Source organism: Lithobates pipiens, unplaced genomic scaffold (genome assembly GCF_037356315.1).
Source record: "Lithobates pipiens isolate NorthernLeopardFrog02 unplaced genomic scaffold, aLitPip1_a1.2 Scaffold_1, whole genome shotgun sequence".
NCBI classification, from domain to species: Eukaryota; Metazoa; Chordata; class Amphibia; order Anura; family Ranidae; genus Lithobates; species Lithobates pipiens.
Genome location: NW_027507685.1, coordinates 97,234,019 through 97,261,635, shown reverse-complemented (window position 1 = coordinate 97,261,635; position 27,617 = coordinate 97,234,019). Strand labels below are relative to the sequence as shown.

The 27,617-nt window shown below is 49.3% G+C and overlaps 1 protein-coding gene and 1 long non-coding RNA gene across 2 annotated transcripts in view; one reads left to right on the top strand and one right to left on the bottom strand.

Moving 5' to 3' along the window:
- Positions 1–18,275, bottom strand: part of LOC143955347 (uncharacterized) — a 27,836-nt gene extending 9,561 nt beyond the window's left edge. The window contains exon 1 of the long non-coding RNA XR_013269802.1: positions 18,137–18,275. This is a non-coding gene — a long non-coding RNA (uncharacterized LOC143955347). The remainder of the gene's footprint in view (positions 1–18,136) is intronic.
- On the top strand, positions 7,749–27,617 carry PRPS1 (phosphoribosyl pyrophosphate synthetase 1). Its single transcript, XM_077465349.1, has 7 exons — positions 7,749–7,959; positions 14,944–15,127; positions 15,211–15,309; positions 17,024–17,148; positions 18,162–18,335; positions 23,589–23,748; positions 27,257–27,617. The coding sequence occupies exons 1-7, from the start codon at positions 7,838–7,840 to the stop codon at positions 27,347–27,349; spliced, it is 957 nt and encodes a 318-aa protein (XP_077321475.1). The 5' UTR covers positions 7,749–7,837; the 3' UTR covers positions 27,350–27,617.

Genomic DNA, 27,617 nt, shown 5'->3' with positions numbered 1-27,617 from the left:
AAGAAGAGAGAGGGGAGATGATAGAGGAGAGTGGGGAGATGAGAGAGGGAAGATTACAGAGAAGAGATGAGAGAGGGAAGATGTCAGAGGAGAGATGGGAGAGGAGAGAAGAGAGAGATGAGAGAGGAGAGATTACAGAGAAGAGATAAGAGGGGAGAGATTACAGAGAAGAGATGAGAGAGAGACAGAAGAGAGAGGAGAGGGTGGAGATGAGAGAGGAGAATATATGGCCTATTATAAATAATAGTAATAATATAGAGCACTGACACCAGCCCCATGATGGAGAGCACTGAGACCACACCAGCACCGAGATAGCGGGCACTGAGACCACACCAGCACTGAGATAGAGAACACTAAGACCACACCAGCACCGAGATAGAGAGAGAGCACTGACACCAGCAGCAAGATAGAGAGCACTGACACCACCACACCAGGCCCGTGATAGAGAGCACTGACACCAGCACTGAGATAGAGAGCACTGACAGCACACCAGCACCGTGACAGAGAGCACTGACACCAGCACCGAGATAGAGAGAGAGCACTGACACCAGCAGCAAGATAGAGAGCACTGACACCACCACACCAGCACCGTGATAGAGAGCACTGACACCAGCACTGAGATAGAGAGCACGACACCAGCACCGAGATAGAGAGCACTGACAGCACACCAGCACCGTGACAGAGAGCACTGACACCAGCACCGAGATAGAGAGCACTGACACCAGCACCAAGATAGAGAGCACTGACACCAGCACCAAGATAGAGAGCACTGACACCAGCACCGCGATAGAGAGCACTGACACCAGCACCATGACAGAGAGCACTGACACCAGCACCATGACAGAGAGCACTGAGACCACACCAGCACCGAGATAGAGAGCACTGACACCACACCAGCACGAGATAGAGAGAGAGCACTGACACCAGCACCGAGATGGAGAGCACTGACACCAGCACTGAGATAGAGAGAGAGCACTGACACCAGCACCGAAATAGAGAGCACTGACAGCAGCACTCATACCAGCAACTCGCTGCGGGACCCAAAAATATGACACCTCTCAACCTCTTCAAACAGAAGGGTACGGGCATATAGTACGGTGTGCTTTTTTTGTACAAGGAAGTGAGCCAAAGGTAGAAAAAAGGTCTGTGTGCTCGATTAAATAAATCGTTTATAGAGTTATGCATATACATGGTCTACTGGTCACATGTGTTGAATTCCTCCGAGATCCATGCCTCATTCATTTTTGAAAATGTCAGGTAGTCAACACTGTCGTGAGCTAGGCGAGTGCGCTTATCGGTCACGATCCCCCCTGCTGCGCTGAACGTCCTTTTGGACAGGACACTGGACAGGGGGCAAGCCAACAGTTACATTGCAAATTGGGCAAGTTCTGGCCAGAGGTCAAGCCTGCCCACCCAGTTGTCCAGGGGTTCATCACTCCTCAGAGTGTCCACATCGGCCGTTAACCCGATGTAGTCTGATGCTGGATCCGGATGAGACCTGTCGATGGGTCGGCTGAAAGAATGACCTCATATCAGAAGTCACCAACGCATGTTCAAACCGGCCTCTTCTTGCAGGTGCTGTTGGATTGGTACCCGCAACTCTTTCTCTGGGAGTGGGAATTCCTCCTCTGCCAGTGCATGCAAAAACAGAATGCAGCATTTCTCGAAGCAAGGCCTGGAAGTGCTCCATTCTGACAGCCTTCTGTGACGGTGGTAACATTTCCGCCATTTTGTGTTTGTACCGGGGGTCTAAGTACATTGCCACCCAGTGTCCCTGTTAAAACACTGGAGCATGAAGGCCCCCATTTGCACTAAACTGGAAGCGGTGTGGTGGCCTGGCTCCTGCTCATCATCCAGGATCATGTCGTCCTCCTCGTTCTCCTCTCCCCATCCACGCACAACAACAGGGATCCCAGAAAGGTTTAAAGCATGCTCTTCTTGCTCCTCCTCATCCGCCCCGGCACCATCCTCCTCTGACTCCTCTTCAGACTCCTGTTGTTGACTTGTCTCAGATAGAGTAGCCCCCCCTGGAATTTCTTCCAGCATTGTGACTTCCTCATCTTTCTGCTCCTGCTCCTCCACAGCTTGATCAATGACACAACGCAATGCACGCTCCATAAAGAAGGCATAAGGTACAATGTCACTGATGGCGCCATGGCTGCGACTGACCAGTTTGGTGATCTCATCAAATGGCCGCAGAAGTCTGCATGCGTCACGCATGAGCAGCCACTGGCACGGTGAAAAAAACCAAGCTCCCCAGAACCTGTTCTTCCACAGAGCTCGTACAGGTAGTCGTTAACTGCCCATTTCTGCTGGAGCAGCCTATCAAGCATATAGAAGGTTGAGTTCCATCGCGTCGGGTAATCGCAAATAAGACGTCTGACCGGCAGATTGTGTCGCTGCTGAATGTCAGCAAGGCGAGCCATGGCCGTGTAAGATCTTCTGAAATGTGCAGAGATTTTCCTTGCCTGCCGCAAGATGTCCTGGACCCTAGGGTATTGGACAACGAATCGCTGCAAGACCAAGTTTAAGACATGTGCCATGCATGGCACGTGTGTAATTTTGCCCTGTTTCAATGCGCTAAGCAGATTGGCACCATTGTCACACACCACTTTACCAACTGTCAAATTGAGCAGTGTTAGCCACTGATCTGCCTGTGAACGCAAAGCTGAAAGGAGTTCAGGGCCAGTGTGGCTCTTGGCTTCCAGGCACAACAGACGCAGCACAGCATGGCAATGTCTCACCTGGCATGTCGAATAGGTTCTGGGGAGCTTGGGCGGCACAGTGGAAGAGACGCTAGCAGTGGAAAAGGAGGAGTCAGCCGAGGAGGAGAGGGAGGAGGATGGAGTAGGAGGAGGAGAAGAAGAGGCAGGCCTGCATGCAATCCTTGGCGGTAAAACCAAATCTACACGTGTGCCACGGGTTACATGCTTGATGGCCGTCAGAAGGTTCACCCAGTGGGCAGTAAAAGTTATATACCTTCCCTGCCCGTGTTTGCTAGACCACGTGTCTGTGGTTAGATGTATCTTGGCACCGACAGTGTGCTAGAGATACATTCACTTGCATCTGAACATGGCCATATAGCTCTGGGATGCCCTTCTGTGAGAAATACTTCCTTCCTGGGACCTTCATTGTGGTGTTCCAATGGCCACAAATTTTCGAAAGGCCTCCGAGTCCACCAGTTTATATGGCAGTAGTTGGCGGGCTATCAGTTCTGACAAGCCAGCCGTCAACCGGGGAGGGTTATCCGTCAAGAGGGTTATCCGGCGTCATCATTTTTTTACGCTTGAACATTCGGCCCACTGAAGCCTGCCTTTTTGCAGAAAAAAGTGAGGACGGCATGATGGAAGGTGGAGTGGAGGACAATTGTGAGGAGAGAGGAGAAGTAGAAGACGAGGCAGGATGGTGAGAGCCTGGAGTATGGCTTTGTGGGTTCCGTTGCTCCCACTGGGCTCAGTGATGGCAGCTCATGTGCCTTTTTAAGGTGGTCGTCCCTAGGTGAGTGTTGGGCTTACCGCGACTTATGCGTTGACTGTAAAGATTGCAGGTGGCAACACTTGTTAGCAGCGGACACGTTAAAAAAAGCCCACACTGCAGAGCCATGTGCCAGCGTCCTGGGAGCGCCATATGTGACCATACATGGTTGATGCCTCGCTCCTGATACATTAGCAGTCTGCTTTGTCCCCCCTGTGCAATCTAAGTTCCCGCCTGCTTCTCCTCCCTATCTTCTGGTCCATATCTCCCTCTGAACTCCCCTCCTATTCCTCTTTTGTGGGCACCCACGTGACATCACTAGACACATCATCATCGACGTCACCTTCCCCATCGCTATAATTAGAGATCTTGGAGTAGGCAGCAACAGCGCAAACCAACCTCCTCCTTGGGCTGATCTGGGTACTGTCGTCAGACTGCTGAGTGGCGGTTGTTGCTACCTCCTCTTCCCGATCCAATGCCAAAAATGGCTGTGCATTGGAAATGTCTTGTGATGGATCGGAAAATAATTCCTGTGACTCAAGCGGAAGGTGGTGGTGGTGTTGGTGGTAGTGTCTTTGGGGGTGCACACAGCAGAGACTGAAGATGGTGCAGATCGAGATGATGAGGAGGGTGCAGAAAAATAAGGCTGAGTGAGCCACTCAACCAAGTCTGGTTTTAATTGCGTTTGTCACTCATTGTAGTATCGCTGCAGAACCGCTCAGCAGTCACAATGCTGCACAGTGGAAATGCACTATACTATGCTTTCTATATTTGAAAGTATTTTATACGTGTATTACACCCCTATATACTGCACACCAAATAGTACACCTATACCAGTCCTTAAAAGGACCTTTGTGGACCTAGTAGCTAGTGATTTGCAGACTGTCCCTCAGTCCCTACACTGATAAAAGACAGCTTCAGAATCGGTCAGCAGTCAAGTATAATAGGCTTTCTATATTTGAAAGAAAGATTATTATATGTGTACAACCCTATATACTGTACACCTATACCACTTTATGGACCTTTGTGGACCTAATAGTAATAGCTAGTGATTAAACTGACTGTCCCTGCTCCACACAGCATCCTGTCCCTACACTGACAAAAGACAACTGCAGAATCGGTCAGCAGTGCACTCAGCAATCAGCAGCACAGCAGTCAGCAGCAGTGCACCAGAACCCTATATACTGTACACCTATACCAGTCCTTAAAAGGATCTTTGTGGACCTAATAGCTAGTGATTTGTGTCACTACAGTCTGTCCCTGCGCCACACAGCAACCTCTCCCTACACTGACAAAAGACAGAATGTAAAATGGCCGCCAGATCAGGTCTATTTATAAGGTAGGGGGAATGTCCAATTGTCCATGTGCTGAAATGTTTCAATTGGCTGTCCTGTACCCCACGATGGATGTGTCATCATGGGTCAAAGTTCTTTCACAATGTAAACGCATATGTCCGCCGTGCGAACAGCGCCAGAAGTCTGCCGGTTTGGTGAATCGCGAGCACGCAAAATTTGCTGCGAACCGACTGCCGGGCGAACCGCAAGGCCATCCCTACCCACAATCCAAGGTCTCCATTCATATACTAGAGCCAATTTTGGACAGAAGCCAATTAACCTACCTGCATGTCTTTGGCTTGTGGGAGGAGGCTGGGGTGCCCGGAGAGGGCCCATGCGGGCACAGGGAGAACATGCAAGCTTCAGGCGGGTGGTGTCGTGGTTGGGATTTGAACCAGCAGCCCTTACTGCTAGGTGAGAGTGCTGACCACTACACCACTGTGCTGTGTATATATATATAACTTTTCAACCTTTTGCCACATTTCAGGCTTCAAACATAAACATATAAAATTTTTATTTTTTGTGAAGAATCACCAACAAGTGGGACACAATTGTGAAGTGGAACGAAGTCTATTGGATTTTTGAAACTTTTTTAACTAATAAAAAAATGAAAAGTGGGGCGTGCAAAATTATTCGGCCCCCTTGCGTTAATACTTTGTAGAGCCACCTTTTGCTGCGATTGCAGCTGCAAGTCGCTTGGGGTATGTCTCTATCAGTTTTGCACATCGAGAGACTGAAATTCTTGCCCATTCTTCCTTGCAAAACAGCTCGAGCTCAGTGAGGTTGGATGGAGAGCGTTTGTGAACAGCAGTTTTCAGCTCTTTCCACAGATTCTCGATTGGATTCAGGTCTGGACTTTGACTTGCCCATTCTAACACCTGGATACGTTTATTTGTGAACCATTCCTTTGTAGATTTTGCTGTATGTTTGGGATCATTGTCTTGTTGGAAGATAAATCTCCATCCCAGTTTCAGGTCTTTTGCAGACTCCAACAGGTTTTCATCCAGAATGGTCCTGTATTTGGCTGCATCCATCTTCCCCTCAATTTTAACCATCTTCCCTGCTGAAGAAAAGCAGGCCCAAACCATGATGCTGCCACCACCATGTTTGACAGTGGGGATGGTGTGTTGAGGGTGATGAGCTGTGTTGCTTTTACGCCAAACATATCGTTTTGCATTGTGGGCAAAAAGTTCGATTTTGGTTTCATCTGACCAGAGCACCTTCCACATGTTTGGTGTGTCTCCCAGGTGGCTTGTGGCAAACTTTAGACGAGACTTTTTATGGATATCTTTGAGAAATGGCTTTCTTCTTGCCACTCTTCCATAAAGGCCAGATTTGTGCAGTGTACGACTGATTGTTGTCCTATGGACAGACTCTCCCACCTCAGCTGTAGTTCTCTGCAGTTCATCCAGAGTGATCATGGGCCTCTTGGCTGCATCTCTGATCAGTCTTCTCCTTGTCTGAGCTGAAAGTTTAGAGGGACGGCCAGGTCTTAGTAGGATTTGCAGTGGTCTGATACTCCTTCCATTTCAAAATGATTGCTTGCACAGTGCTCCTTGGGATGTTTAAAGCTTGGGAAATATTTTTGTATCCAAATCCAGCTTTAAACTTCTCCACAACAGTATTACGGACCTGCCTGGTGTGTTCCTTGGTCTTCATGATGCTCTCTGCGCTTTCAACAGAACCCTGAGACTATCACAGAGCAGGTGCATTTATACAGAGACTTGATTACACACAGGTGGATTCTATTTATCACCATCAGTCATTTAGGACAACATTGGATCATTCAGAGATCCTCGCTGAACTTCTGGAGTGAGTTTGCTGCACTGAAAGTAAAGAAGCCGAATAATTTTGCACGCACCACTTTTCAGTTTTTTATTTGCTAAAAAAGTTTAAATTATCCAATAGATTTCGTTCCACTTCACAATTGTGTCCCACTTGTTGGTGATTCTTCACAAAAAATTAAAATTTTATGTCTTTATGTTTGAAGCCTGAAATGTGGCAAAAGGTTGAAAAGTTCAAGGGGGCCGAATACTTTCGCAAGGCACTATATATATATATATATATATCCTCCTTCTGGTCGCCTCTCATCATATTTCCCTCTTTTGGATTATTTGTATAATTTTGCTCCCCGGGGACTGTTCTCTATCTCTGATATGTGTGCAGTGACAACCACTGTTTTTTTATAATTATATACACACGTTTATAATACAAGTTTATTTATATATATAGTAAAATATAGATATATATAATCATTATTTTAAAGCGGTAGTAAATCCGCACATTTTTTTTTTTTTTTAAACCTGCAAAGCAAAAGGCATAATGAGCTAGTATGCACCGCATACTAGCTCATTATGAAATACTTACCTTAGAACGAGGCCCCGACATCTGGCCCGATCCGCGCCGAGGGAGCTGACATGCTCCCTCTGCGTTTCTTCCGGGTATCGCGGCTCCGGCGCTGTGAGTGGCCGGAGCCGCGATATCGTCACTCCCGCGCATGCGCGCGGGAGATTTCAGTCCGGCCGCTCGGCTGCTGCCGGATTTTGACGGCGAGAAACCCCTTGTGCGCATGCGCCGCTGCAGTCAGCGGCGCATACCGAGGGGAATATCTCCTAAACCGTACAGGTTTAGGAGATATTTTTTTTACCTACAGGTAAGCCTTATTATAGGCTTTCCTGTAGGTAAAAGTTAAAAATGTGGGTATACAACCACTTTAAATATGAATATAATAATCCCACGTTAGGACATGACTACAGCGCAGCCTGTCGCTCGGCCTGCGCCAGCACACCCTGCCGGTCTCATCCACGCCACAAGTCTCGTTTATGTAGCGCCACCTGGCGGCCAGCCCTCGCCAGCACACCATTTTGCCGGGGCTCCGCCAACCACGCATGTCAGCGAAGAGAGGCGTGTCACGATCCCGCCTGCCATTGGAGGAGGAGGAGACGGGGGCGTGGCCGGGAGTTGAGTCCTCCGCTAGCCCAGCCATTGCTGAGTCCGTCTCGGCGCTCCAGTGTTTCGCACGCGCAGGGATGCCGAACATTAAGATCTTCAGCGGGAGCTCCCACCAGGATCTCTCCCAGAAGATCTCCGACCGCCTGGGGCTGGAGCTGGGCCGGGTGGTCACGAAGAAGTTCAGCAACCAGGAAACTTGGTGAGAAGGGTTCGGGGTGGATGGGGGGGAGAGAGCGGTACACGGCGGGCCGGGCAAGTGTGAAGACCGGGAGGTGGAAGGAGCTAGCGGGGGGATAGCAGAGTAGTTGAGCGCTGAGCCGCGGGGGATGCCGGGAGTTGTAGTGCCGGGGAGGCGTGAGCGGCCTATGGGGAGCGGAGACGTGACTACAGCTCCCAGAGTGCACCGCGCTGCCAGCGCACACAGCAAGTCGACCACGTGGGCGCAGAGAGGGGTCATCACCTGACCCCACAGCGCCCTCTATAAAGGGGGGGGGGGGAGAGAACCGGAATCCTCCGATAGCAGTGATGGTGAACGTTGTTTTGGAACTAAATTTCCCATGATGCTCCACCACACTGCAGAGTGCGTGAGCACCATGGGAAATGTAGTTCCAAAACACCTGGGGTGCCAAGGTTCACCATCGCCCCATAGATGACAACGCTCTGCCCCCCCCAAAAAATTGTTTTGTCACCAGCCAAGGCAGCGTCCAACCACTGTCTGCTGGCCCAGCTCCTCCGCCATTTTCTTAACCTCCTACATAACCTGTTATGCAGCTGCTGGGGGAATCCCCAATTACTGGCTATGCTGGCCCAACTCCTCCCCAGCAGCCTACATAAAATGCTAATTGTTGCTCTGCTGGCCCAGCTCCTCACCTGCTTTTATAACATTTTGCATGTCACTGCCAGGGGAGTCTACTATCTGTGCTTGCCTAGCTCCTTCCCCTGGCCTCTCATGTAGCTAATATCTGTGCTGGCCCAGCTCCCATACTACTCGCCTCGCCACATACCATTTTAATGTAGCTGCTGGGGGAGTGTCTAATTGGTACGTTCTGTGCTGGCCCAGCTCCCCTGTCTTTCACCTCCCTGCATAACCTTTCATGTACCTGGCAGGAAAAAAAAACATTTACTGTCTGTGCTGGCCTAGCTCCCTTCCCCCGACCCTCGGCTCCTAATCCTGCCCTTGGCTCCCGACCCTCATCTCCCGGCTCCTCCTAATCCTACTCTCGGACCTGGGCCATCAGCCCCTAATCCTGCACTTGGACCCCGACCCTCATCTCCCGACCATCAGCTCCTAATCCTGCATGCGGACCCCGACCCTCATCTCCCGACCCTCGGCTCCCAATCCTGCACGCGGCTCCCGACCCTCGGCTCCCAATCCTGCACGCGGCTCCCGACCCTCGGCTCCCAATCCTGCACGCGGCTCCCGACCCTCGGCTCCCAATCCTGCACGCGGCTCCCGACCCTCGGCTCCCAATCCTGCACGCGGCTCCCGACCCTCGGCTCCCAATCCTGCACGCGGCTCCCGACCCTCGGCTCCCAATCCTGCACGCGGCTCCCGACCCTCGGCTCCCAATCCTGCACGCGGCTCCCGACCCTCGGCTCCCAATCCTGCACGCGGCTCCCGACCCTCGGCTCCCAATCCTGCACGCGGCTCCCGACCCTCGGCTCCCAATCCTGCACGCGGCTCCCGACCCTCGGCTCCCAATCCTGCACGCGGCTCCCGACCCTCGGCTCCCAATCCTGCACGCGGCTCCCGACCCTCGGCTCCCAATCCTGCACGCGGCTCCCGACCCTCGGCTCCCAATCCTGCACGCGGCTCCCGACCCTCGGCTCCCAATCCTGCACGCGGCTCCCGACCCTCGGCTCCCAATCCTGCACGCGGCTCCCGACCCTCGGCTCCCAATCCTGCACGCGGCTCCCGACCCTCGGCTCCCAATCCTGCACGCGGCTCCCGACCCTCGGCTCCCAATCCTGCACGCGGCTCCCGACCCTCGGCTCCCAATCCTGCACGCGGCTCCCGACCCTCGGCTCCCAATCCTGCACGCGGCTCCCGACCCTCGGCTCCCAATCCTGCACGCGGCTCCCGACCCTCGGCTCCCAATCCTGCACGCGGCTCCCGACCCTCGGCTCCCAATCCTGCACGCGGCTCCCGACCCTCGGCTCCCAATCCTGCACGCGGCTCCCGACCCTCGGCTCCCAATCCTGCACGCGGCTCCCGACCCTCGGCTCCCAATCCTGCACGCGGCTCCCGACCCTCGGCTCCCAATCCTGCACGCGGCTCCCGACCCTCGGCTCCCAATCCTGCACGCGGCTCCCGACCCTCGGCTCCCAATCCTGCACGCGGCTCCCGACCCTCGGCTCCCAATCCTGCACGCGGCTCCCGACCCTCGGCTCCCAATCCTGCACGCGGCTCCCGACCCTCGGCTCCCAATCCTGCACGCGGCTCCCGACCCTCGGCTCCCAATCCTGCACGCGGCTCCCGACCCTCGGCTCCCAATCCTGCACGCGGCTCCCGACCCTCGGCTCCCAATCCTGCACGCGGCTCCCGACCCTCGGCTCCCAATCCTGCACGCGGCTCCCGACCCTCAGCTCCTCCTATTCCTACTCTCAGACCCCGGGCCATCGGCCCCTAATCCTGCACTCGGACCCCGACCCTCATCTCCTGCACCCTCAGCTCCTAATCCTACTCTCGGCTCCCTTCCCTGGCCCTCAGCTCCTAATCCTGCATGCGGCTCCCGACCCTCATCTTCCGACCCCCTCAGCTCCCAATCGTACACTTGGCTCCTGACCCCCCTCAGCTCCCAATCGTACACTTGGCTCCTGACCCCCCTCAGCTCCCAATCGTACACTTGGCTCCTGACCCCCCTCAGCTCCCAATCGTACACTTGGCTCCTGACCCCCCTCAGCTCCCAATCGTACACTTGGCTCCTGACCCCCCTCAGCTCCCAATCGTACACTTGGCTCCTGACCCCCCTCAGCTCCCAATCGTACACTTGGCTCCTGACCCCCCTCAGCTCCCAATCGTACACTTGGCTCCTGACCCCCCTCAGCTCCCAATCGTACACTTGGCTCCTGACCCCCCTCAGCTCCCAATCGTACACTTGGCTCCTGACCCCCCTCAGCTCTCAATCGTACACTTGGCTCCTGACCCCCCTCAGCTCTCAATCGTACACTTGGCTCCTGACCCCCCTCAGCTCTCAATCGTACACTTGGCTCCTGACCCCCCTCAGCTCTCAATCGTACACTTGGCTCCTGACCCCCCTCAGCTCTCAATCGTACACTTGGCTCCTGACCCCCCTCAGCTCTCAATCGTACACTTGGCTCCTGACCCCCCTCAGCTCTCAATCGTACACTTGGCTCCTGACCCCCCTCAGCTCTCAATCGTACACTTGGCTCCTGACCCCCCTCAGCTCTCAATCGTACACTTGGCTCCTGACCCCCCTCAGCTCCCAATCGTACACTTGGCTCCTGACCCCCCTCAGCTCCCAATCGTACACTTGGCTCCTGACCCCCCTCAGCTCTCAATCGTACACTTGGCTCCTGACCCCCCTCAGCTCCCAATCGTACACTTGGCTCCTGACCCCCCTCAGCTCTCAATCGTACACTTGGCTCCTGACCCCCCTCAGCTCTCAATCGTACACTTGGCTCCTGACCCCCCTCAGCTCTCAATCGTACACTTGGCTCCTGACCCCCCTCAGCTCTCAATCGTACACTTGGCTCCTGACCCCCCTCAGCTCTCAATCGTACACTTGGCTCCTGACCCCCCTCAGCTCTCAATCGTACACTTGGCTCCTGACCCCCCTCAGCTCTCAATCGTACACTTGGCTCCTGACCCCCCTCAGCTCTCAATCGTACACTTGGCTCCTGACCCCCCTCAGCTCTCAATCGTACACTTGGCTCCTGACCCCCCTCAGCTCTCAATCGTACACTTGGCTCCTGACCCCCCTCAGCTCTCAATCGTACACTTGGCTCCTGACCCCCCTCAGCTCTCAATCGTACACTTGGCTCCTGACCCCCCTCAGCTCTCAATCGTACACTTGGCTCCTGACCCCCCTCAGCTCTCAATCGTACACTTGGCTCCTGACCCCCCTCAGCTCTCAATCGTACACTTGGCTCCTGACCCCCCTCAGCTCTCAATCGTACACTTGGCTCCTGACCCCCCTCAGCTCTCAATCGTACACTTGGCTCCTGACCCCCCTCAGCTCTCAATCGTACACTTGGCTCCTGACCCCCCTCAGCTCTCAATCGTACACTTGGCTCCTGACCCCCCTCAGCTCTCAATCGTACACTTGGCTCCTGACCCCCCTCAGCTCTCAATCGTACACTTGGCTCCTGACCCCCCTCAGCTCTCAATCGTACACTTGGCTCCTGACCCCCCTCAGCTCTCAATCGTACACTTGGTTCCTGACCCCCCTCAGCTCTCAATCGTACACTTGGCTCCTGACCCCCCTCAGCTCTCAATCGTACACTTGGCTCCTGACCCCCCTCAGCTCTCAATCGTACACTTGGCTCCTGACCCCCCTCAGCTCTCAATCGTACACTTGGCTCCTGACCCCCCTCAGCTCTCAATCGTACACTTGGCTCCTGACCCCCCTCAGCTCTCAATCGTACACTTGGCTCCTGACCCCCCTCAGCTCTCAATCGTACACTTGGCTCCTGACCCCCCTCAGCTCTCAATCGTACACTTGGCTCCTGACCCCCCTCAGCTCTCAATCGTACACTTGGCTCCTGACCCCCCTCAGCTCTCAATCGTACACTTGGCTCCTGACCCCCCTCAGCTCTCAATCGTACACTTGGCTCCTGACCCCCCTCAGCTCTCAATCGTACACTTGGCTCCTGACCCCCCTCAGCTCTCAATCGTACACTCGGCTCCTGACCCCCCTCAGCTCTCAATCGTACACTCGGCTCCTGACCCCCCTCAGCTCTCAATCGTACACTCGGCTCCTGACCCCCCTCAGCTCTCAATCGTACACTCGGCTCCTGACCCCCCTCAGCTCTCAATCGTACACTCGGCTCCTGACCCCCCTCAGCTCGTAACCTTAACTCTAACCCCTTACCCTAATGAAAAAAGAATAATAATAAAAGAAATAAAGCTAATGGAAAAGATTAAATACTTGGCAACAAATGATGCAGCAGAAAAGTTTTCTCTGTTGGCCAAAAAAAAAAAAGCGCAAGTCATGCCCAAAACGCTCGTGTAAGTGTGTGAATGCAGCGTAAACCTGGAGAAGGCACACGACGTACATCTTGTGACTGGCGGGTCGGCTGGTGGATATGAAAAGCTTGTTTGCTCTACACCTATTGCACATGCCGGAGTGAGAGCTGGAATTCCAGGGCCATTATTCTGAACTGATGATGGGGGCGCTTTGAAAGCATCACTGATAGAAAATTTTAGGTGCCAAAGTTCATTCATGGCCTTTCCAGGTGAGGTCAGTGTCTATGTACTCCGTGTGACTTCGTGTTTGAGGCTCCACCAAAAAAAATAAAAACTGACTAATCTATCCAATGTGTGCGCTGGGATTCCGGTCACTGAACCGCCACACTCTGTAAATAGATGTGCTATCTTCTGACGGAAGAAAATTGGAAGTATTGTCACTTTATTTAGAAAATAAGATAACGAGGGGGTGGGCTCAACTAATCCTCATTCCTAACATCCACATTTTAACCACTTAAGGACCGCGCTTCTTTCTGAGATTTGTTGTTTACAAGTTAAACGGGGTTGTTTTTTTTTTTTTTTTTTTTTTTTTTTTTGGTTTTTTTTGCTAGAAAATTACTTGGAACCCCCAAGCATTATACTTTTTTTTTTTTTTTTTTTTGTAATGCCCTAGAGAATAAAATGGCGGTCGTTGCAATACTTTGTCCCACCGTATTTGCACATCGGTCTTGCACACAATTTTTTTAATGTAAAAAAAAAAGACAACAGTAAAGTTAGCACAATTATTATTTTTATATATATATTTGTGAAAGATAACGTTGCGCCATGTAAATTGATACCCAACATGTCACTCTTCAAAACTGCGCCCGCTCGTTGAATGGCGACAAATTTTGTTTACCCTTTCAAAATCTCCATAGGCCAGGTTTAACCACTTAAGGAAGGGCCGCTTTTTCGGATTCAGTGTTTACATGTTTTAAACAGTTTTTTTTTTTTTTTTTTTTTACTAGAAAATTACTTAGAACCCCCAAACGTTATACTACTTTATTAAACATTATATTATTTTTTTCCTAACACCCTAGAGAATAAAATGGCGGTCATTGCAATACTTTCTTTTGCGCAGCGGTCTTACAAGTGTGCTTTTTTTTTTTGGGGGGGGGGGGGAAACATCACTTTTTTTAATAAAAGAATAAGACACCAGTAAAATTAGCCCAATTTTTTTCTTTTATTATATTATGAAAGATAACATTACGCCAAGTAAATTGATACCCAACTTGTCATGCTTCAAAATTGCGCCCGCTCGTGGAATGGCGACACATTTTTACCCATAAAAATGCTCATAGGCGATGTTTACAAAATTCTACAGGTTGCATGTTTTGCGTTACAGAGGAGGTCTAGGGCTAAAATTATTGCTCTCGCTCTACCGATCTAAAAAAAAAAAAAAAGTCTTAGAAATAAAAAGTGAAATTTTTTTTTTTAATTACAAGGAACGTAAACATCCCTTGTATTAGAAAAAAAGCATGACAGGACCTCTTGAATATGGCCAGGAAGACCTCACATCTCATATTTACACTAAAATGCAATAAACCAAAAAAATTGTAATTTGAAAAAAATTGCCCTTTTTAAGAGCTATGGGAGGAACTGACATTTTGACGTTACTTCCGCCCTGCAAGGATATGGAGATGGGTGGGCCATCTTCCCCTCACTCTTCATGTCAGGCCACAAGAAGCACCCAATCGCCTCCACCGCTACCGACGGCTCCGGTAAGTGTCGGGGGGGGGGGGGGGGGCTCTCCTGCCGCCGATAAAAGGGATCTAGCGGCGAATCCGCCACAGAGACCACTTTTATCTTAGACCGGACCGCCTGCTGAAGAAGAGGTTATGGTAGCTAGATTTCTGCAATAACAGCCATATCCTTGTTCAAAGTACCGACGTATAACGACGGCGGGCGGTCCGAGAAGTGGTTAATAAGCCAAAAAACGTCTCGGCACATATTCTTATTGAAGTCTCTTTTTTTTATTATTTTTATTTTTTGCAGTGTGGAGATCGGGGAGAGCGTGCGCGGAGAAGACGTCTACATCGTGCAGAGTGGCTGTGGAGAGATCAATGACAACCTGATGGAACTTCTGATCATGATCAATGCGTGCAAAATCGCCTCCGCGTGTCGCGTCACTGCGGTCATCCCCTGCTTCCCGTACGCACGCCAGGACAAGAAAGATAAGGTGAGCCTGACATCTGACCAAGGTTCTTCTCCACCGGTCGTCTTCCATAGTTTCTCCTAACGTTGTTTTCTTTTTTTATTTAGTCTCGGGCACCAATCTCCGCCAAACTTGTTGCCAACATGTTGTCTGTGGCCGGTGCCGATCACATCATTACCATGGACCTTCACGCTTCTCAGATCCAGGTAGGTGCTTCTTTCCCTTCTTTTTATAATATTTAACCACTTCCAGCCCAAGGACATCATATGACATCTTTGAATTCACTGGGAATATCTGAATGATGGGTGCAGCTACAGACATCATTCGGATATCCTTGTTTTCAGCCGGCGATTCTGTACATAAGAACAATCATAGCTGCAGTTCTGTCTCTTGATTGTTCTTGGAGGGGACCCCCTTTGCCTGCGCTTCTTCAGGCTCCCCCGTGCCATCGGGGACTCGGAGAACAAATCTGCCGCTGCCGGATGACGACCATAGAGATTTCCAGTGACCACATGTTCATCAGTCATCTCTATGACTATGTGAGGCCCGGGTGCAATGTGATGACATCACATCTGGGCTGCGGAGGTCAACAAAGCTGTCATCACGGCTGGTAATCATGAGATTGTGGCTTATTTATTTATTTTTTTCCGGACCTCATGCTTTCCAGGAAAGGGGTCTTATTGACCACTGCATATCTCCATAAAGAGGACCTGTCGCACACCATTCCTATTATAGGGAATGTTTACATTTCTTGTAATAGGAATAAAGGTGATTTAAAAATATAAAATTATTATTTTTTTTTTTTTTTTTTTTTTTAACACCTCCGGTAGCTCACGCTCAGAAGCGGACGCACACACGTCCCGCCCCACATATGTAAATGCTGTTCAAACCACACACCTGAGGTATCATCGCATGAGATAGCGAGCAATAATTCTAGCACTAGACCTCCTCTGTAACTCTAAAAATGTAACCTGTAAAACAATAAATTTAAGCGTCGCCTATGGGAAGTTTTTAAGTACTGAAATTTGGTGTCATTCCATCAGTGTGCGCAATTTAAAAGCGTGACATGTTGGGAATCTTTTTACTCGGGTAACATCTTTCACATACAAAAAAAAATTGGGCTACCTTTACAGTTTTGTTGTTTTTAAAATCGTGAAATTGGTGGGGGGGGGGGGGTTAATTGTGCTTGTGACATGGCGGACACGTTTGGCGCTATTTTGGGACCATTCACATTTATACAGCGATCAGTGTGATTAAAAATGCATTGATTACTGTGTAAATGTGACTGGCAGTGAATGGGGTTAACCACTAGGTGACACTGTAGGGGGTTAAGTGTGTCCTAGGGAGTGATTCTAGCAGGGGGGTGTGGCTGTGTGTGACACGTCACTGATCGCCGCTCCCGATTACAGGGAGCTGTGGTTAGTGTCATTGGGCAGAACGGGGAGATGCTTGTTTACATCGGCATCTCTCCGTGAGACGATAGCGGACATAGAGTCCGCAGGATCCAGGTCATGGAGCTCCCGACGGGCACCCCTGCTGCCTCTTAAAGAGCAACGTTAATATTGCGGTACGTGCCCTTTTGCTGTCGCAGTATAATCTCTATCAGTTTTATTTTTTAGAATTGTAAGAAAAAAATGAATAAAACTATACAGTATGTAGTATTGTATTAGAATAATGTATAATATAACGATTATCATTCTGCCTGCTTTGCATAGAGAAACAGACACATTTGGTAAAAAAAAAAAAAAAAAAGGTTTTCTTGGGGAATGTGTTTTTTTTTTTTTTTTTTTTTTTTTCTCTTGCCACATCAGATGGATGATTGTTTAAAATCTTTTAGTAACCGAAACATAGTATAAAGCAAGCAGAGGGCACTATGGTCTTCACTGTCTGATTTTGTTGCTCCCATGTTTGGTCTTGCAGGGCTTCTTTGATATTCCTGTGGATAATTTATACGCTGAACCCGCCGTGTTGAAGTGGATTCGTGAGAACATCGCCGAATGGAAAACTTGCACTATAGTGTCCCCTGATGCCGGAGGTGCCAAAAGGTGAGGAAATCCTGTCTTAGACCTCTTTCACACTGGGGCCGATTTGCAGGTGATATAACGCTAAAAAAGTGCCCTGAAAGAGCCGCTGCTGTGTCTCACACTGGATGACTGCACAGATCTGGAAGAAATACACATGAGGAATGGATTTGGACAATATTTTTAGGCTGCAGTTCATCTTTTAAATTGTATAAGCCCAGTTACTAAAATGTATATAAAATTTATTTTTCAGTATTTTATGACTTTAGAGATTTTATTTAAATACTGCATGGTGATCCTAAAGAGGTCCTAAAGAAAGCACTTCCTGTTATAGGGTGACAGCGCTTCATCCCCATCTCCCAGTTGCGCTTATGCGTTGCCATCCTGCAGCATGGGCTTCCCATATCTATTCCCTTCCTGTTGTGGGGTTACAATGCTGTATCCCCGTCCTCTTATTGGGGGGAGGGGGGGCTTAAAATACCCACCCCCCCCCCTCAGTGCAGGTTCACTTAACACCCTTTTTCTGTGATGGGTAAGGTGTTGTTATTCCTGTATAATATACAATTTACTATTGATTCCTATTATTATTATTATTATTATTAGTAATCAATAGTAAATTCTTGTATATTATACAGGAATAATAATCCTGTATTATAATCTTACAGGAATAACGCAATTTGAATTATAATATACAGCTATTATTATTATATACAGGAATTATTAATAATCTAATTCCTGTACAGAAATAATAAAATGTAGTAGTAGTAGTAGTATTATACACATTGTTTATACAGGGTTTATATAGCTTAAACAGTTTGCACAACAGTTCACCACAAGGTGTTAAGCGGGCCTCGCTCCATAGGAGCTTACAATCTAATAGGGTGGGGCATTTCGTATGCAAATCCCACCCCACATACAAAGGAGCTTTGCAGTTCCCCCCCTCCAAATTCTTTTTCTGTTTAGCAAATTCTAGTGTTTTATTTTTATATATTTTTTTATTTTATTTTCTTACCGTGTCTTTTTCTATTTGATTCCAGAGTCACCTCCATCGCTGATCGCCTGAATGTAGATTTTGCTTTAATCCACAAAGAGAGGAAAAAAGCGAATGAAGTGGACCGGATGGTCCTGGTGGGGGACGTGAAGGATAAGGTGGCCATTCTTGTGGATGACATGGCCGACACCTGCGGGACCATCTGTCACGCTGCAGAGAAGTACGTGTTTGGTGTTCTTTAATACTTGGTTAGAAAAGCTGTGAGGGTCAAAGTAAAACCTTACGGGAGATTTAAACCTCCTCCCCCCCCCCCCACCCCCCAGTGACCTTGGCTCTTTACCATGTGATCAGCTGTGTCACTGCCAATCACAAATGTAAACACAGCAGTAACTTTTACCAGCTTCTCCTTCTCGCACACCAATCGGGTGTGAAGAGAACCCAGGAACCACTGAGTTACTAGTTAACCCCGTCTCAGTACTGTGCACCATACTGCCCTTAATAAAGTGTCTGTCGGTGCGGCCAAACCCCCCCCCCCTTTTATATAATATAATTTTTTTTTTTTTTTGAGGGGTGAAGAGCTGGCTCAGAGGCAGTCCAGTAAAATAAAATTTGGCTTTTATTCAGCAAAAACAAAACATAAGACCAGACAGACTTGTCTTATCACACTGATGTGCACCCAGGTACAGTTCATCAGCCCACAGGCTTGGAGGTAACAGTTCATGGTTCCAAAACACAACTAAAGTCTTTTTGTGGTTTAAGCTCACCCAGCAGGTACAACTTCCAGCAATGGACGTTTCCACAAAGCGTGCTGCTCTCACTCAACAACTCCACACTGACACTTTCAGCACACCTGATAAGCAGGGCTGAAGGGGAAGTACCTGCCTTCTTCAATTAACCCCCTCTTAACCCTGCCCCAGGCTGACCCTCTACATATTCCCCCCCCCTCCCCCCAACTCTGTTCCAGGCCAGGGGTCTGGACACCACCACTCCAGTGGCAGTAGACCCGGGAAAGGGCATCCGCATTCTGATGTTCCTTTCCTGGTCTATGTACCAATACAAACCTGAAGTCCTGTAGAGCAAGGAACCACCGGTGATTCTAGAGTTTTATCTTTATTTTGGGCCATCCACTTAAGGGGCGCATGATCTGAAACTAACTTGAAGGGTCGGCCCAACAAGTAGTAGCGGAGTGTCTCCAAAGCCCATTTTATTGCAAGACACTCCCTTTCCACAATGGAATAATTCCTCTCAGCTGGTGTGAGCTACCGGCTCAAGTACACAACAGGGTGCTCATCGCCCCAATCATCTGGGACAGTACAGACCCAATTTTGAGGCATCTGTTTGTACCAAGAATTCTTTTTGGAAGTTGGGAGCTACCAACACTGGTTCCTGGCACAAAGCTTGCTTCAATCGGCAGAACGCTGCTTCTGCACTGAACAGTTGCGTTCTTTCCCTTGGTGAGATCAGTCAGTGGTGCTGCTAGACTGGCAAAGTTGGGATAAACCTCCTATAATAGCCTACAATGCCAAGGAAAGAACACACTTGTTTCTTTGCAAGTGAACAGGGCCATTTCTGAATAGCCTCCACCTTGGTTAGTTGGGGCTTAATCACACCCCTGCCTACAACATACCCCAGGTAGCGGGCCTCCTCCAACCCAACCTTGCTCTTTTCTGGGTTCACTGTGAACCCTGCCCTTTGGAGGGCATCCAAGACCAACTGGACCTTCGGTAAGTGACTCTCCCAGTCCTTACTAAAGATGACAATGTCATCAAAATGGGCTCCTGGGAATTCCTTATGAGGTCTCAGACAAAGTCCATGGCCCTCTGGAAAGTGGCTGGGGCCCGATGTAACCCGAATGGCATTCGTGCGTACTGCCATAAGCCCTTGGGTGTGGCAAATGCAGTTTTTTCTTTAGCCTTTGGGGAAAGCGGGATCTGCCAGTATCCCTTGGTCAAATCAAGAGTGGTGATGTACCGGGCCGGTCCTAATCTCTTGATTAATTAATCGACCCGGGGCATGGTATACGCGCCTGGCTTGGAGACTTCATTTAACTTGTGAAAGTCATTGCAGAACCTCCAGGTTCTGTTCAGCTTGGGTACAAGGACTATAGAGCTAGACCAGCTACTTGAAGACTCCTCAATGACCCCAAGGTCCAACATGCTCTTAAGCTCAGCCGAGACAATATTCCGGCGAGCTTCGGGTATGTGGTAGGGTTTGAGGTTTACTCGAACGCCAGGGTCTGTAATAACATTATGTTCAGTTACCGAGGTTAGGCCCGGTAGGTTTGAAAAAATGGCTTGATTCCTCTGCAAAAAACTCCCAGGACTCCTGTTTTTGAGAAGGAGAGAGAGCCTCTGCAATCCCTACCTCCTTAATCTGAGCATTAGGGTCTTCCAGGACTTTCAGACTGTCAAAACCTGTCTATCTTTCCATGGTTTGATCAAGTTGACGTGGTAAATCTGGTAGGGTTTATGTTTGGTGGACTGATGGACTTTATAGCTGACCTTGCCCACCCTCTCAACTATCTCAAAGGGTCCTTGCCACGTGGCGAGAAACTTACTCCACAGTAGGCACTAAGACCAGCACCCGATCCCTAGGTTTAAACTCTCTAATCTTGGCAGATCGGTTGTATACACGACTCTGGGCATTTTGCGCAGCCTGCAAATGTTCCCGTACTATGGGCATAAATTTTGTTATTCGGTCCTGCATATGAGACACATGTTCTACCACACTCCAATACGGGGAAGCTTCTTGTTCCCATGTCTTTCATTATATCCAGTAGTCCACGAGGGTGTCTCCCATAAACCAGCTCAAAGGGGGAGAAGCCTGGGGTACCTCTTATGGCAAACAACAAGGGAGGCAACAAGCAATCCCAATCCCGACCATCCTCCAACTGCTTTCTTAACCATTCCCTTTAAGGTTTTGTTGAATCGCTCCACTAACCCATCAGTTTGTGGGTGATACACTGAAGTCCGCAAGTGTTTAATCTTAAACAGGTTACAGAGTTCCTTCATCACTTTTGACATGAACGGGGTACCTTGGTCTGTCAAGATCTTGGATGGGAGCCCTGTTCTCATGAACATCTGAAACGACTCCCGTGCGATGACCTTGGATGAGCAATTTCGGATCCGGATACCTGGTGGCATAGTCATGGATAACTAAAATGTATTGGTGTCCCCTAGCTGACTTGGGTAAGGGGCCCACCAGGTCCATGGCTATGCGATCAAAGGGAACCTCGATAATTGGAAGCGGTACCAACGGACTGCGAAAATGGGGTATTGGAGCGGTTCTTTGACAGGTAGGGCGGGACTCGCAGTAGTCCTTAATTTCTCGCTATACGCCGGGCCAAAAAAAAGCTGTAAAACCCCTTCCTGAGTTTTAGCCGCTCCAAGGTGACCCCCCCCCCAAGTACATGACTATGAGCCAAATGCAACACCTTAGACCTAAAAGGTTTGGGTACCACCAGTTGTTCCAACACTTCTTGATTGACCTTAGTTACTCGGTACAACAAGTCATGATTCACAGCAAAATGGGGGAACTTCACATCCACCCCAGGGTGCTGCGGTTCACTGTTTAAGACTGGCCTGTTCCCTGGTGGGGATCAAAGGGGTCCCTCATCTGAGCACTAAGGAAATCTTCCTGGGAGCCCCCGAGATCTGACATGTCTGGCTCAGAGGGGGTACTTTCTGCTTCCAATCCCGCAAATGCTTCCAGGGGACCGGGCTCACTTTCTGCAGGTTCAGCAACCTGGTACTGATCCTTAGTAACAACCTCCTGCAACACAGTATTATTCACCACCTCTGTGGGTTCTTGATTTTTGAGGGAAACCCCCGAACCTTTGAGCTTTTGCTTATACAAGTCCTAAAACATGGGGCAGTTTCGCCCGATTAGTAAATCATGAGGTAGTCCCGGGACCACCCCCACTTTTAGTTTAGCCGTTCCTGCTGGTGTACACAGGGTCACACGGGCCACCGGATAGTTTTTAGCATCACCATGCACACAGATGACCCCAACCTGTTCCCTTGGTACCAGCTTTCTTGGCAACCCGTCCGATCGGAACGGGGTAACTACACTCCCAGAGTCGAGGAGTGCTACCACCTCCTGTCCATTGACCCGCACCACACACATGCGGATTTAGATTGGTTGCAGCACATAATGCATGGATATACATGGAGCGCCCGCGACCCATGACGCACTCCATTGGTTCTTCCCGACTTGGGCACTGGGCCACCAGATGGCCCAGTTGATGGCAGGACCAACAGCGAACCTCACGGGGTTCCCCCTGTTGGTTCCCTGGAAGCTTAGGTCCTGTGGTGCTTTTGGTAGTTGTATTATCCCTCTGAGCAGCCACTATGCGATCACCGGGAGGCAAACTGGCGCTGGAACGCACTTCTTTGAAATGGGCCAGCTCTCTTGTGACAGAGGGACACTCCCGGAACTTTTCCGCACAACTGTAGCACTCAACAGCTGTAGCCATCTCATCCAGTGACTGAGGCTCGGACTGAGCCACCCATCGGTGGAGCTCCCTGGGAAGTCCATGCAGGAAACTATTGAGTGCAACTTTCCACAATCTGAGTGGGTGTCTTTTCCTCAGGTTTTAGCCAATCTTGGAACAAGTGCATCAGGTGGTAGAGCTGCGCACGGGCAGGCTTGGCCTTGTCAAAGCGCCATCCATGGAGTCGGTTCACCCTTAAAGTGACAGTCACTCCCAGCCATGCTAGGATTTCTGCTTTCAGGAGCTTATAATCGCGTGCTGATTCCAGGGCCAAGTCACCGTACGCTTGTTGGGGGTCTGCGGTCAGGAAAGGAGCCGGTACATCTGCCCAGTCTTTATCAGGCACACCCTCCCTTGCTGCAACCCGCTCAAACGTAGCTAGGTATGCTTCCACATTGTCTAAGGCCGTCATCTTTTGCAGGATCCGCTGCACTGCCTTCCAGGGGTCATTCTTTACAGCGGGGTCACCTTTTCGTAATTCCAGCCTGCTGGGTCACCATCTTTTGTAATCCTGCTATCTGTTCACTCAGTAAGCAATTTGTTTCCTGTTGTACAGCGACTGTCTGCACCAGGATCTGCTCCTGCTGGGCCTGTGCTTGTACCATGGCCTACTGGGCCTCCTGATGGTGGGCCTGTGTTTGTGCCTGGGCCTCCTGATGGCGGGCCTGGGCCTCCTGATGGCGGACCTGCGCTTGTGTATTAGCCAGTACCAGCTGCTTAACCACATCCTCCATGGCTTGTTCAGAAGATTTCACTGTCTGCGCAGCTTTAACCCAGGACATGGGATTAGACTGGACCCCTCAAACTGCAGATGTACGCTCCACCAATTGTAGGGGATCAGAGCTGGCTCAGAGGCAGTCCAGTAAAATAAAATTGGCTTTCATTCAGCAAAACCAAAATATATATTTCTTATTTTGGCGGCCAGCTTTTTAGAAGGTGTGTATTTTATTTTATTTTTATCCCTTTTTCTTCTCTCTTCAGACTACTCTCTGCCGGAGCCACAAAAGTTTACGCCATCTTGACTCACGGTATATTTTCTGGCCCCGCCATTTCCCGGATTAACAATGCATGTTTTGAAGCGGTGGTGGTGACGAATACGATCCCTCAGGAGGAGAAGATCAAACATTGCTCCAAAATTCAGGTATGTACACAAATGGGTAGGTTCTCTGAAATCTGCAGGACATCGGGGGGGGGGGGGGGGGGGGGGTTAGAGTTGGATAGAGAGGGGCCCCCTAGTGGAGAATGTGTTGATAAATGCCGGTACAGGGTCACTTTGTAACGACCGCATACCTGCAAGACCCCTTTCACGTTTGGCCACGTCAGCGGCAAAGCGCCAATTTTCGCATTGCTTTTCGCCCGCTAGCAGGTCATTTTTAACACCCTGTAGCGGCCGAATAAATGGATAAAAGTGCCCATGCTGCGGAAGCGCTTTGGCGGCGCTGCCTGTTCACTTCAGCGGGCAGGGAGTTTTTGGGAGTGGTGTATACAGCGAAGCAAAGATGCTGCTTGCAGGATTTATTTTTTTATTTTTATTTTTTAATGTCCCGCAAGTGTACCGCCCAAGTGTGTAAGCATTCAGGCTTGCACAATGGGGATGCATTTTTCAGGCACTTTACAGGTGCTATTTTTAGCGCTGACGTGCCTTCCGTGTGTAAAAGGGGGTCTAATGAAAGCTTCTATATACGTAACCCCTTTGGTTGGGTAATTTGATAGGCCGCCATTTTTATTTTTTGATGGCTGCTACAATTATTTAGCTGGCCAAATACCCTTTCTCTCATTTGTTCAGACAACAGCTGTTACTGCTATATTGACGGGGGAGGGGTTTTAAATTTAGTAGCTAGGATAGCATTTGGCTTTTAAAAATACCCATGTTTGCACCATCAATCGTAGCTTATTTTTGGCTTTGGAAAGCCTCATACATCCTTATTGAGGTTTTTCTCCAGGCTCTGTGCAGGAGGGTTGCCTTGGGACAGCGGAGAAAATTAATGATTTGAGACTGATCTGTGATTGGTGATGGTGGCTGCAGGGTAGAGCTAAACCAAGCAATGGTATTGGCTAGTCCCTGTGTATATTGGGACAGTTGGCTGGCCTACCCACCCAGAAGCTGGAGGAAGGCCTGCTCAAGCAGTGTCCATAGACCACCTCGCCTCTTTGGTCACTGAGCTGGAAGAAGTTTAGAGATGAAAAATTCTGGCATTCAATGTCCCTTCTTTCAGGTATTACATTTAAAGCCATAAAGATATAAAGTCTTCATAGGGGCAGGGCTCTGCTTCTTTGTCAGAGCTGGTGGTCTGATCACTGGTTGGATAATTGAGCAGCAGCAAGAGAGGTGGAGGTAGCACAAATCTACAGAATTAATGAAGCAAGGAGATCCTCGCGCAGCAGAAGCCCTCAGGTATGGCTTCCCCTCCAGCAAGGAGAACCAATGTGCAGCACACTAGGGACCTCTCAGACTAGCAGTCAGAGGCAGAAATGCCTTAGATCAGGGATCTCCAAACTTTTAAAACAAAGGGCTAGCTTATTGTCCTTCACACCTTAGGAGGGCCAAATAGTGGCAAGTGAGAGCAGAAAATGTCCCAGACCCGGCATCATTGAGAATAAATATGGCCTCAGGGTTGGTGGGCAATAGGATGACTAGTGTCCCTATTAGTAGGAGGAATAGTATCCCATCGCTATGGAGCTACAGAAAAGGATCGTCTAGGCAATGATCCAGAGGTAATGAAAGAGATCCTTGCACTGCAGGCCCTCTGGTGCACCTTTTCCTCCTCCAGCAAGGGGAACCATGTACACAGTAGTGACTTCAAATCTCGAGAGACTAGTGGTCAAAGGCAATAGTGGCTTAGATATCACTTTGCAGATATGCAGGTATGAAGTTACACGACAGGATTGCCTAGCCACCGAATCCATAGGGTGAATGAAGGAGAAGCAGGGAGATCCTTGCACTGCAGGCCTCTCAGGCCCAGCTTCCTTTCCAGGAAGGAGAACTATGCACAGTACAGAAATGACATCAAATCTCAGGTAATTCGCAGTCAGCAGCAACCGTGCCTTAGCTCTCACACTGCAGATGTACGGCTATGAGGCTACAGAACAGGTCTGCCTTGGACCAAGCCACTGAGGTAATGAAGGAAAAGCAGAGAGATCCTTAGATTGCAGGCCATCATGTACAGCTTCTTCTCCAGCAAGGAAAACAATGTGCAGCACAGTAGTGTCATTAAATCTCTGGGAATTAGCAGTCAGTGGCAACAGTGCCTTGGATCTCATACTGCAGAGATGCAGCTAGTGCATGCAATGGCCAGGAGTGCCTAGTTACAGGAAGTGCATAGCTATATTCCAGAAAGAATTGAATTAAAGATGGATTTTGAGGGGAACTGCTTTGACACAATCTTAATATTTTGTAAGGATTTCCTTTCACATACCAAATTTAATTTAAATTTATAAGTTCAGTTGCACTTTTAAAGAGGAGCTTCATTCTGGTTGCTTGCACTGTAGGCCCTCAGGTACAGCTTCCTCTCCAACAAAGAGAACCATGTGCAGCACAATGGTGAGATCAAATATCAGGAGACTAGCGGTCGGGGCAGCCAATGTCTTCTATTCCATACTGGCAGATATACAGCTATAAGGCTACAGAACAGGCTTGCCTTAGCACCAATCCAGAGTGAATGAAGAAGCAGGGAGATCCTTGCACTGCAGGCCATCAGGTACAACTTCCTCTCCAGCATGGAGACCCATGCTAAGCACAGTAGTGACACTAAATCTCCAGAGTCTATCAATCAGAGGCTATAATGAGGCTACGGAACAGGATTGACTAAGCACCGATCCATAGTGAATGAAGACGAAGCAGGGAGATCCTTGCATTGCAGGCCCCCTGGTACAGCTTCATCTCCAGCGAGGAGAACCATGCACAGTAGTGATCTCAAATTTCAGGCCACAAACCATCAGAGGCAGTAGTATCTTAGATCTGTTGCAGATATACAGCTATAAGGCTGCAGAAAAAAAGTGCCCAAGTCAGCATCTCTCAACCTTTGTACCCCAGAGGAACCCCTAAAATCTTTGAGGTATCCAGGAACCCTTACTAAAACAGATTCATTGGTGGTCAGTGAGCAAAATGCCCCTTACATTTTGTGGCCAGAAGAATGGAACCCTAACAGTGGTTGTCAGTATGCCACCCTTACAGATAGCTAAAAAGATCACTGGGTTTATGGTGTTGGGTATATGCATCTGGTTTTGCAAAGTAGCTTCAGCACTGCTGCTATACAGGCACCATCAAATGGGAGGTCAATGAGCCACAGCTCAAGGAACTCCAATTGAAAATGGCCAACCAATGCGCTTGGATGTACACTTTTTTTTTTTTTCTCTCAGGAGGAATCAAGGCCAAATGTAAATACTTCAGGGTACATCATTTCTGCATCTAGGTTGTGGTGGTCAAATGCAGGTGGGGGATTTGGTCTAATAGTACTGGCCAGTGGTCCCTTGGGCCAGGGGAGGTCCACCCGAAAAATACTTTTGAACCTAATGGCTTCTAGATATTTTCTGGAAGATGGTTGGGTTTTTTTTTTTTTATTTATTTTTTTTAGTTCAAGTCAATTTTAAGAGACCTAAGATTAAATTTTTGTATAATTTATTTTATTTGTTTTTCTCCACCTTTTCAGGTAATCGATATCTCTATGATCCTGGCCGAAGCCATCAGACGGACACACAATGGAGAATCTGTATCTTATCTCTTCAGCCACGTCCCTTTATAGCACTGCGCCTTCCCGGAAAGAATGTTTCTTGAGTACCATGTTCCACTGTTTACTTCTAAGAGAGGTGCAAACGACCCTCATTCTTTTATTGGTTCCCCCATTCCTTTCAGTCGGGGCAATGGGGACGGTATTTATTTTCGCTGATGGGGCTCCATGCCCTCGGGCTATTCAGGGAACACGTTGAGGCCATCCATAATTTTATTTTTGTAAAAGTGTTTTAATTCTCTGGTATGGAAAGTTGAAGATAAATGACAAGCTGTCAGGATGA

Bases quoted from the DNA above. Each gene is read 5' to 3' on its own strand.
- PRPS1 (XM_077465349.1), top strand. From the start codon at position 7,838: ATGCCGAACATTAAGATCTTCAGCGGGAGCTCCCACCAGGATCTCTCC. The intron at 15,128-15,210 runs GTGAGCCTGACA...TTTTTTATTTAG, and splicing joins GCCAGGACAAGAAAGATAAG to TCTCGGGCACCAATCTCCGC. The intron at 15,310-17,023 runs GTAGGTGCTTCT...TTGGTCTTGCAG, and splicing joins TTCACGCTTCTCAGATCCAG to GGCTTCTTTGATATTCCTGT.